Here is a 12,189-nt window from a genome sequence, read left to right as displayed (position 1 = left end):
GGTAAATATATATATATAAAAGTCAATATTACTTTAATCCAGTTTTCAGAGCTGCTTTTTCTGTTTCACGGTGGACACGTATTTACTACTGGCAAAGAAGTTCTATGTACTTATGACTGGTAACTCTGGTGAATGGTTTTGTGAGTCACTTCTGACTGACTGGTTCAACAGTTGGTGGAAGCTTTGCTTTGGGTAAAGCATGGGCAGAGTCTTTATAAGCTCCTGATACCCTTAAAGTGTGGTTTAGGAAATTTTGTGTTCAGTCTTGTTGTATAGGGTTTTTTTTATGGTTGAGTTCAGGAGTGCTCAGTTGAGCTCCCTTGGAACTCACTGCTGTCAGCTGGCATTTCTTTGTTGCTTTTCTCCTTGTGCAATCATTTAAACCCCTGCAGAGGGTGTATGTGTGGGTGTCCTTGCACCCCCACACCCCCATTTCAAAAGAAGAGTGGGAAATTAACTCCTCCAGCAGAAAGCGGGTGCGATGGTAATGGGTGGGTGCAGTCCCGTAATGAACCATGCAATATGCTGTATGAGGTCTGCTGACTGTGGGCATGTTTTTTTTTTCTTAACCCTGTACCAAGGAGTAAGAACTTTTAGTTTTCAAAATAAAACTAAAGGCACTTAACACGTACTTGTAGTTAATATTTCTTGACTTACACAAGGGCTTTTGTGATGCTAATTAACCATCCTACTTGGAGGCTCTCTTGTACAGTAACAACTGGAAAATAAGTGGAACTTTGAAATGACTAACTTAAGAATTTCTTCTGAACAATTCATTTAAAGTGAAATGCCTTCTGACAGCTGCATTTCTGCTGAAATACAAGAATCTTAATGGGAATAATTTCACTCCTGGCAGGCCAGCACTGATGCAGGGACAGCAGGTGCCCTGACCCCTCAGCATGTCCGAGCTCATTCCTCTCCAGCATCACTGCAGCTGGGAGCTGTTTCTCCAGGGACGCTTACACCCTCTGGAGTAGTGACTGGACCCGGAGCTCCATCTTCTCAACATCTCCGCCAGTCTTCATTTGAGATCCCTGATGATGTACCTTTGCCACCAGGTTGGGAGATGGCTAAGACACCATCTGGACAGAGATACTTTCTTAAGTAAGTAAAACTTGTTTTCAGTTAGCTGTATCTCTGGTGGGGTTTTTTTGTTGTTTTTTTTTGGTTTTTTTAACAGTCTTTGAATTTTAGTGAATTTCATTGTGTTTAAAATACATATTTTTAAAAACATGCTCCTGATTTTAAGTAAGAGATCCTACCACTTCAGTATTTCTCCCATATCAACTCTGCTGTTTCTGAAAACTGCATGGTACTCTGTGACTATTTATCCTATCTTAATCTTAGCTGAAGAATGTTATCCATTATATTGTATATCAGTGATATATCAGTGATACTGTAAAAATCAGTGAAATGTGCATAGTGATTTTTAAACAATGTGACTTTTGGATTTGCTGAATCTTGCCAGAGTTCTCATGCAGGTCAAAATACATTTTGCCTCATTTCTATGATACAGATAGAGTAACTAAACTATTGTAGTGAGAATATATCAGGACTTCTTATTTTTTGAATAAGGACAATTGTGTAAGTACACAATCAAAACATTTTTGTCTACTCTTTAATCATGAGGAAATTAATATGTATGTTTGATTGCAGTATTTGGGTCTGTAACTCTTAACTCCTCTATGTTCCCTACAGTGAAAGGGAAATTGCAGAACTTCTAACATTGTTTCTTGTTCTTACAGCTGTAGCTTTTTCACACAGTGAAATTAGTATCACCTTTTCTATAACTGAAGAGAGGTTACACATGCCAGCCATCCGACACCTAATCCATCAGGGAGCATTTTCTTTTATGCTGTGTAGTTTTCTAAAACAGCAGGAGCTTGTCCTTCTTTCTGAAAGTGTGCCCACCAAGACACATAATTGGCCCTCAAATATTTTTACTATATCTTGAACATTTTATTTAACTGCAAGTCTCTAAATAACCCATTATATGTCATTTTCAGGGCCGGGAGAGGGGAGGGGCAGCACAGTGTGTTATTTATGTAAAACTTGTTTCAGCCAAGAAAAACATCTTTATCCTTACCTTTCTTGCTAAAACATTGTCATTAATCTGTGCATTTGATTGAAGTAGTTGAGTTTGTAGCTTCAAAAACAAATTTACATTGTCCGCAATGAAAGACAGAACTTCTTAAAACTGTTTCTTGTTCCTATAGCGATGGTGTTTCCATACAGAGAAATTGGCATCACTTTTTTTAACCGAAAAGAGCTTACAGCAGTTGTCTGACATTATTTGAGCCTAAAGGTTACTTTTTGAAAACAATCATTCTGTATTAGGAATGCGAAAATGAGCTTTAGCTATAGATCTTGAAGATGTGATATTTTCTTTGGTGGAGTTTAACAAATTAGCGTATTCTAGAATGTGAGCTCTTTAGTGGGCACAAATAGAATTCTTTTGGAACTGTGTAAGTTTATGCCATTTGAGAACTGTAGCTCATTGGACCTTGAGGAAAGCACAGACTGAGTTTTGAAATGAAAAGCAAACTTTGTTTTGACTGTGCTAGTGAGAACTCTTAAAGAGCAGCTTATGAAGCATGAAAAATAGATATTTGATTTTTAAGCTTTGCTGTCACAGGTGTTTTTGATAACACTCAGTTTTACAGAAAACAACAGTTTAAGAGGTGCAAAATGTCTTCACGCTCTTATAATTGATTTTTTAAAAATTATGCTCATTCAGGTGAAATCAGAGTGAAAGATCTGTTCTTGGAAAGCTTTTCTGCAGTTTCATTATTACCACAAAAAATCTTTTCCTTTTTTTCTGCAAGTTTTTTTTTGTCCTTTCTTGGTGTCCTGGTATCCATTTCAAAGGGTCAGGTTTCAGCAAGAACAATAAAGAGCCTGAGACTGGAAAGTACACACAAGTCTGGCAAACTCATCTGCATGAGCAAGATCGTTTGTTCTCAAGCAGACATCCAAAGTAAATGATTGAAAGAGCTGCTAGCTGTGAAGGATGTGTCTTGATGGGGAAAGGAGTGGAAACAAACCAGGTTGTTAGGAAGAAAAATAAAGGCTGTACTTTTTGAACCTCTCCCTGCTGGGTCACATGCTGACCTTGGGAGATTTTAAACAGCTTAATGGGCTGTTTTCTTTTGGCTTTCCTTGGGTGATGCTGTGGTATGGGAGACTCTAATGAGGACAGTTCTGAAGGCTCTGTTCACACTTGAAGAACATTTGTTGTTCCTAAAACCTTTAATACTATCTACAGGTGAGATCCACCAACTTCATTGGAGTTCATGAAGATTTGTAAAAAACATTCCAAGTACTAGCAAAACGTTTGCTTTGTATGTTCAGGAAATCCAAAGAAATGTAAGAATTATTTCTGAGTAGCAAGTTTGTATTTCAGAAGCTTTTTTCAGTGTTGAGTGATAAGTTCTATCTCATACCTACAAGCCCGTTAAAACTCACATCTTGTCTAGTTATACCTTAAACATTTGCTTGAAGCATGACTACTAAGATTCCTGGTGCTAAATACATTTAACGTGGTTCCTTGTACCGTATGCAGATTTTTTGGTGTCTCTTCCAAGTATTCAGCTTTTTTGTTGGATTGGTTGCATTGCTCTTTGTTTCCATTTGCTCTGTTTTGTAGCCACTCCATGAACAGTCTGGTAATCAAGCTCTAGAAAGATCTTTGCAGAATAGGTAACAGTATTAGATTTTTTCCAGATGTCAGTAAGCCTTATGGTTATAGTTATCATAATATACTACAGTGCAAACAGAATAATATAAATTTGAGTACTGTACTAAATACAGTCTGGAATATAGTCACTTCCACTAATCGACGGGTCAAGCACTGCAAGCGTAGTAGTTTGCACAAAGAAATAAAAATAGTGTGTATGGGAGAGAAAATACTTGTCTGTATGTATAGATACATGCACAGAGTTTTTTGGCCAGATATTTTATATACACACCATACGTGTCCATACATATTAAAAGAGGGTGAGAGTGGTAGTGTAGGGTCTAAACCAGAACTACTCTTGTAAATCAGTCTGTCATCTAGATAGATAGACCCCTTTATGTATGAATGCCCAACATATGATCTGCCAGAATTCGACTCATTGGCATTCATCTCGCTGTTGAGAGTAGGACTCCTGAGTATAACTTTCTGTTAGTGAAAATGCAGATGATTTTGGCCAGTGAGTTAGGACATGCTTGCTGTACAGCTGGTAAAACTAATACTATTTATTACTGAAATTGCTACTTAAATAGAACTTACAAGTTAAGACTTGCCTGGTTAGTAAGTGGTCACGTCTGAGTCATCTCAGCATTGCTGTGTGGTACGCTTTAGCCCATTCTTAAACATGCAGTAAAAAAGACTCACTTGGTTTGTGTGGCGATGTCAACTGCATTGCTTTTTAACCACTTCCTGTTAGCCAGCTGCTGGTTGACATTTCAGTGAACTATGGAGAAAGATAGGGGACCACTCTCTAGGCAAAAGATAATATGCCATGGGAGCAGCAGACAACAACTTGCAGGAAAAAAAAAGTTTTGCTCAATTTTAGAATTACTCTTGTATCGTTTTAACTTAGTGTTATGTTTTTATTTCTTACAAAGCTTGTGTAATACCTCTTTCCATTTTGTAGTGTGAGGAAAAGTTAACTGATTGTCCAGCAAACAAGTCTTGTAATTATTTTTCCTACAGGAAGTAGTTCTTGCAAGCAGTTTATCAACAACTTCCTTTTTTTTTTTCTGTGAAGTGTTGAATGACTTCCTGAAGGAGGCCAAGGTGGTTTTCATTAGTATCTGTGGGTGTGTTCAAGGTGTTTACCCATCTGGCAGAAACCTTAAAAATAGATTGCTGTTACACATTTCTTATGTGCTCTATACAGAGGTATGGCTTTGGATGTTATGAAACCAAATTGTTTTAAGATAACAGGGAAGTTTGTTGCTATGCTTTTGTTTTCTCATGTCACACATGAAGAATATCCGGCAATGCTGTTAAATTTCTCTCGCGTCCCATTTTTGCACCTGACTGGAACCACCCACTACACCAATATCATCTGCTCCCTTCCTTCTCCTTTCCTCCCCACCCCACCAAAGTAATCTTAGTCTTCCAGGGCAGAAGATACTTATTGGAAAAACTGCTGCCACAGTTGCATATTTTATTGACTACCTTAATTTACTGGGGAAATGCATATTCAGAATCATGAGTTAATGTGAGTTCTTGTGTTTATAGTTCTATAGTTCAGGCTAATTTGTCATTAAAAGAGCTGTATTGCTGGAAACCAAAACTGCGACCACTGCTTTTGATGGGTTTGTCACTTTTTCATGCTTTTTGTACTAAAAAGCAGTTGAAGATTTTTCTGTTTGCTAAATTTTATTTGTAATATGTCAAATTAATTTCATTTTTATATTGATGATTTCTGACTGTGTATGAAAATATTCATAAGATCGATGATCTACAAAAAAAAAGCTATGAGATTTGTGCAGGGGAAAATGGGCACTGTCAGTTTCAGAACATAGCTGGAGGAAAGAAATATTAGTTAATATGCTTTTAGAGTAAAACATGCTGTGGTATGTTTTTGGCAACTCAAGATTTTTTTTGTCTTGGAAGACAGTCATAGTACTACTAAGTGTGTATCTTTCCTTCTGCCTCTTACTTGAAGAGTCCTGTGAAAGAACAATGATACAAGCTATTTTGAATTTGCAGTTGTACTAAAGATTTCTGTATCTTTACAAGGGCCCAGGAGGAATAAGGGCAAACCTTATTTGTGTTAGCACTGAGACTGAGCTGGGAGGAGGATGAAAGTACATCTTCAGCCCTCTGAATTCAGAGAACTTGCAGGCAGCTTAGTGGGTGGGCATCAGTGAAAGCAATGGCACGGTGCTTTTCTTGTGTTTGGTTTTGTTTTGCTTAAGAAAAATTGCAAGTGATGATATCCGTGCATTCAGTACCCTGCCATACAAGGTAATTTTATAAGACTATTCCAAAAACAGTTTAATAGATGTGAGTTCAAGTAAACCAAAAACATACCCTGTGGTTTTCACTAATGTATTTTCCTTTTATTTATAAGCATATTGGCATTTATTAGCTTCAGAAGAAAATAGAACTGGGGAAAAATACAGGATCTGTGGCAGTTGGTTGTAAATTAATAATTAAATTATCTCTGAGGATTTTCTTTTTTATTTTCCCCTTTTTTTTTTTTAAATTGGCTGTTGATCTGTACCTTTCTTGCTCCCACAGGTTTTGTCTTTCAATATATCTCTCATAAAAATAATCTTTGTGCTTTATAGTGTCTGATTTGCTGCCTATTGAAATCTTTCCATAAACTCTAAAAAGGACTGGATTAAACCTCTGCTGAGAGCTTCTAATACTGTAGAGGAGCATGCGCCAGATGTAGAAAATCTAATGTGAATATAATTCTTACAAATCTATATAGGATCTGAATATACATGCAATGGAGAGAGAAAGCAATGGCATGCTTGGAAAAATAAGGTTGTATTAACACAGTGTTCATTAAGGAGGAAAAATACGGTTGTTTCAAGCAGCAAACATATAAAACTAAACCTTCCAACTTCCCTTATGGAATTGGTCAAAATTACTTCTGGTTTAGCTGTTGAGAACACTGGTGTAGTTTTGGTTTATATGCTTTAAATGCCTAATACTGTTTTATAGCAGTGCTTTCCTATCTCCTGAATCAAATTTGAGATCAGTTTTATCTTATTGTGGTCTGAAAACCTTGTATTATTTTGAAAGCTATAATTGTGACTGAGATCTTTATTTACTAGTCTTTTATAATGAGAACTCTTAGATTCTTTCTGATCAGTAATAAGAAGAGGCTTCTGATACAGGTTTAATCAGAATTTCATGTTTAAAAAAGGTAATTCTGCAATTCTGCTTATTAAACATTTTGTCAGGTTGTATTTGGTTAAAAGTAGTAGCATCAAGCTCTGTGGGAGCAATTATACTGCTATGGAACCACTTCTGTTTTCTCAGGTCTTGACCTCTTCTAAAGACAAACAAGAATTTGATATAAATCAAGATGAGTGTCTTCTGGACTCTCTTATCCTTTTGCCTTTCTTCTTGTGTATGTTGAAGATGGCAAAGAATTATAGTTGTGGTTTTTTTAGTAGTCATCTGGTTTGTAGCATAGGGTAATCTGTAACCCATCAGTCACATCATGGAAATTCCCACTCGATAGAAAGCAGTAAAATAATAAGAGGATGTTAATTTGAAAGTTCCCATGAAAGTAAGACAGGCGCTACCCCACCAGTTTTTGCAAAAAATACTTCTAATGGGTAAACGTAATTGAACTGATCAGTGGCATATGTGGGTGAAATCATACCTACTTTTGCCAGATTCATCTCTTATCTTTCCTCTTTCGGAAATGAAAAAAAATCACTACCTTTAAAATTCCGAATATAAAACCTGCATTTAGTTTGCTCAGTTTCCTTCTGCAATTACAGCACAATAGCTGCAAATTTTTAAAAGCTGACACAGAGCAAGCAAAGTGGATTTTTCACTCAGTTTATCCGTTTTTACAGTAGACTTCCAGAGAAACTTACTAGCACTGGGAATGCTGAAATATTTACCTGCAGGACCTAAACTGGGTCACATGTAAAATTAAAGCAGAGTTCCTAGTTTGCTCCCAAATAAACATTTTCACTTATCAGACATAAGCAGTTACTGGATGATGCCCAGGAGAGCAAGATGTGTTACTCAGGGTTGAGATACAAGATTAACTGTTAAAACTAGTCTGATATTAACTACAAGCAATTTCTGTCAGGCTCTGGATTAAGATTAGGCACCTCCGTCCGCAGCCAACCAAAGTAAAAAAAACAAAAATGAGGTAAACAGCTATAGCGAGCCGTCAGCCAAAACTAGAGATGTTTCTCTTCTTTTTATATGTGGCCAGACCACTGCATGTGTTTGTCTTCATAGCTGGGAACAAATTCAGATGATGTAATTAGACTTAGTTTAACCTTTTGAAACTGATAGCTACTCAGTTCTCCTATTAATTTTGTATCCTTGTGTTTTTATAAATTCCAACATCTTTGCATTTATTGTTTGTACAACCCAAACACACATATGCAGTAAAACTCATTAATGGTGGAACGCACTGTCTTTCACTATTTGTGTAAACGTTGTCCCTTCTTTTAAGGCTTTTTCTTTTTTTTTTCTTTCCCACAAACAAGCTGTGCATGATTATGTAAACCCTAATATTTAAATAACTCCGTTTCCCTTGTAAATTCTAAACAAAATTTCACTTGGTAGAATGCAGGAAATTTACAGGAGTTTTCTGTGAGTAGCAGTCCTCTGGCAGGTGCCCCTAGGACATGGTCAGGATACTGTGTAGTTGATCCAAGAGAAAGACAGAATTGTCTGTAGGGGAAATTTGACAGTCTGGGGGTTAGCATAATGTGAAACAAAATTCTTGGAAGGAGGCTGTGTATTGGAATGTTAACAGAGAGATACCATGTAATGGCAGGATGTACTCTCACGAACAGCTTGCTAAACCTCATTTTGATGTAAGGTTATATTGGGAAATTTACCAGCTAAACCATATTTTTTGTTAAGCTTTTAAGTAGGAATCTAGGGCATGGGGGAGATTTGTCTTTATTTTGGTAAGTAAAACTGGAGTTTTATTTGGAGAACAGGAGTTTTTGAAAGGCGTGACTAGGCTGCGTCGCTGTTTCGTGGCCTCCTGAAGTACTTCTTGGAGTCTGTTTTCTGGGATTCACTGTGCTGGTGTTTTGGCTTTTAACTAAGTTACTTCAGGCTGTGTTTCAGGCAAGTATAGCTATGTTTTCTAAATTGCTGGTTAAGTCAAGCTAATAATATAAAGCTGCCTTGTAAAGTAAGACTTTTACCAGTGTACTGCCTGTCAGTCACGCCAGTTGCTACAGAAACAAAGCTGTCTTGAAAACAATCTTGGACTTTGCTTTAATTTCACTAATGAGACTTTGCTGTGTCATAGTGAAAGACCAGATCCTTTTTGTTGAGTATCTGACATGCTGTTTGGTAACTTAGATCAGTGTTAGTGGTTAAGTTTAGTTATTGATTATTACGTTGAGGTTGTGAAGCCAGTTTTTTTCTGCTGATCTGTTTTATAGGAAAGTCAAGTAAAGGTCATTTACCATTGCTAGTTTATCTCCAGTGGGTTCTGATTTATGGAGAGCTTTGTTGGAAGCCTGTCTGCACTACACAAGTTTATTTAAATAGTGTTACAGCTTTAAGTATGCCTTTCCCTTTCTAATTACCTGTTATAACTGAAATGTTAAGTAAACTTTTTGCCTTTTCTGGATATGTTGTAAAATTAGACATTTATGACATAATAAACCATTATCTGAAAGCAAACAAGTGTAGGTTGTATAGGCAAAATGGAATTCTTTGGGTAAAGGAAAGAAGCACAACTCACTCAGGTATATTTTCTCACAGGATCTCACTTTTCAAAATTTTTTTTTCTAATTTGTTGTTCCTATTTGAAAAGCTTGGTTGGCAAGTCCTCTGCAATTACTTTCATTCCAACATTTATATAGTCTCTTTAGAATGGTGAGAAATAGAGTAAAAGGGAAATTTCTTTCCATATTTACTAACTGTGTTGATGGTATAGTTAATATAGTTGGTAGACCTAAATATCCAATGCACACATAATTCAGTGGTGATTTTTATTTTTTTACTTAAAAAACCTTTGTCATTGTCAGAGCAACCAGCTTTGCACGAGTTAAGGATATGAAATGAGATATACTTAAAAAGGTGTAATCTGACGTATGAAAGGCTGTTACAAAGAAAAGGTGAAAGGACTTGGAAGGATGTTCTATGCCCAACTTTATAGGCTGTTTTTGTATATATATGAAAAACATATAGAAGAAAAAAAAGTAATATTGTGCTTTAATTGGAGTTTAGGTGTCCATTGACTTCTGTGCTGGTCTTTCGGTCAGGATGAATTATACTCATTTAACAATAAAAAGTTTTAAATACTTCCAGTCTTCAGTGAAAACCGTTAATAGCACATTCCATGGTTACAGGGCTTTGTACGCCTGAGCCTGACTAAGCTAAAACTGCCTGTGTTCTAGTTTGGGTATGGATAGATTTTTGAGAGCTTTTTGTTATGCTGCTGTTGACATAATTATACATGTGTTATCATCAGTGTAGAGCTGTGTTCCGTTTTCTTACCTTCTGTCCCTAAACACATGCATGCTAAACTTCCATCTGTGTATGTCACTTAAACTCTACTAGCCAGTGAGTTTAACATTTGGACTGAAGTAAGTGTTCCCTTTCATAACTGGTCTTTCAGGTTTTCACTTTTTACAGGAATCTTATTCTGAAACTATTCTAAAGCAGGCCTGAGATATTGGGACCAAATAATTACTAGGTAACAGAGGATAGGAACTTTCAGATTTGTAGTATTAGGAGAACTGTTATGATCTGTATGCTTGTGAGCTTTTGTTTTGGTTTTGTTTGTTTGTTACCGTAATGACTAATAACTGGAAAAACTCTATTGGATATTTCACAATATCCTGATAATTTAGTCACTGGCTAGGCATAAAGAAGAGAAAATGTGAAACAGACCTTAGCATAAACAGTTAAGAATTAATATTTAGCATCCCTATTAACAAGGTCAAAGGAAGTCTTAATTATATCCTAAAATAGTTTGCAATTCAAATTTGTGCCCATTTTTTTATTACAGTTAGATGGGTCTTGACATGATCAGCTTTGTATTATAGAGATTTGTTAAGGAACGTGGACAGTTCATTGTTTTCTTAATGAATTAAATGTCAGTTGTATGTGGTAATGTCTCCAGGAAAAATGAATCTTAATTCAGTTTCATAGTTGTGGTACCCATTGTCCAACTTCTGCTTTTAAGGTTGCATTGGAATAGGGAGGGGGGAAGCAGAAGGGGGACTTCTTTTCTTCTGGTGCAACTATTTGTGTGGCTTTTGCTCAGGGCTACAATTTGACTCCTGTTAATGCTGTGATGGTGAGCAACGCGGAGATTGCGTGTGAACTTTAGTTGATTCCTCCACTCTGCAATCCTATTGAAGTAGGAGAGTAGACCCTGGTCTGTGCCAAGTTTTGCCCTTTTAAAATGGCCTCAAATGCTTGCTCTGTGAAACTGAAAGGGGAGAATTTTAAGTGCTTCCTAAGTGAAGGTAACAGCTAACTTACCAAATAGTTGAGGGAGTTGCAATAAAGTGAAAATTGCTGGCTTTTGTAATGGATAAATTTTATGTAAATAATTCTACTGGAAGAAGTCTTTTATTCTCACAAGAAGCCATTGAACTCTTGTGCATGCGGAACAAGTTTGTACGGAATTTATTTGAAATGCAGGAGATTCTGGTGCTGATGCTTCTTGCTTTGCCAGGATCTGCACATAATCTGTGTATAACTTTGTAAAATTCTGTGTATGAAAGATACAAGCAAACTTACGATTTTGCTGATGCATGATGCTTTTACTTCATAAGCAGCTGAAATAACTAGCTTCTATCCAGTTTCTACAGATAAATATATTTGATCGGTATTGCCCTTACCTGTAGTTGTGATATGAAGTTACAAGAGCTTAGAATACTAACCATTCAGTTACATACCCACTGTTGATTAAGATATTCCAGCCCACCTACCATGTGTAGGTAGATATGCATATACTTTGTTTCTCTTCATGTAGTCAAACTGCAAGATACACCTTCTGTAAATGAAGTAGATGCACATGTTCTTTTATTGTATAGGATGCTGTTCAGTTCTTGACTTCCAGCTAAAAATCTTTTGTCTGTTTTGCAAGCTGCAGAAAATAAATAAGATGCAAATTCTTGTTAGCAATTACTTTATCAAACTGATGAGTCCAGAAAGAAAGTTTTATTAAATGAAGATATACAGACTGCAGTGCGATAGCAACTGGTGCTGTCACATTGTGTTTCATAAAACTGTCTTTTTATTTGCACTTCGTTAGGACTAGTAGCTTTTCATTTAGGTTAGTATATCACTTGCATACCGTTTGAGGCAATATTTCTGCTAAAGAAAAAACATTTATTTGTCAAAGCTATTAGGCTGTTTAGCTCATGCTCCTGCCCAGTGTTTTGGATCAGCTGAGAATTGCCTGGCTGTTACCCCTGTAGCGGATCCTACCAAGCCAATATTGGGCTTTTGGCGGACATAGCAAGGCTGAACTGCAGAATCAGATGATAATGTTGTGT

At 36.5% G+C, this 12,189-nt stretch overlaps 1 protein-coding gene across 8 annotated transcripts in view; it reads left to right on the top strand.

The window, feature by feature from the left end:
• Positions 1 to 12,189, top strand: part of YAP1 (Yes1 associated transcriptional regulator) — a 100,016-nt gene that overhangs the window by 2,733 nt on the left and 85,094 nt on the right. For all 8 annotated transcript variants that reach the window (XM_076328240.1, XM_076328238.1, XM_076328239.1 and 5 more), the window contains exon 2: positions 857 to 1,104. In XM_076328240.1, coding sequence (XP_076184355.1) covers positions 857 to 1,104 — 248 coding nt within the window. The remainder of the gene's footprint in view (positions 1 to 856; positions 1,105 to 12,189) is intronic.

This window comes from Aptenodytes patagonicus, chromosome 1 (genome assembly GCF_965638725.1).
Source record: "Aptenodytes patagonicus chromosome 1, bAptPat1.pri.cur, whole genome shotgun sequence".
NCBI lineage: Eukaryota > Metazoa > Chordata > Aves > Sphenisciformes > Spheniscidae > Aptenodytes > Aptenodytes patagonicus.
This window is presented reverse-complemented; position numbering and strand designations above follow the sequence as displayed.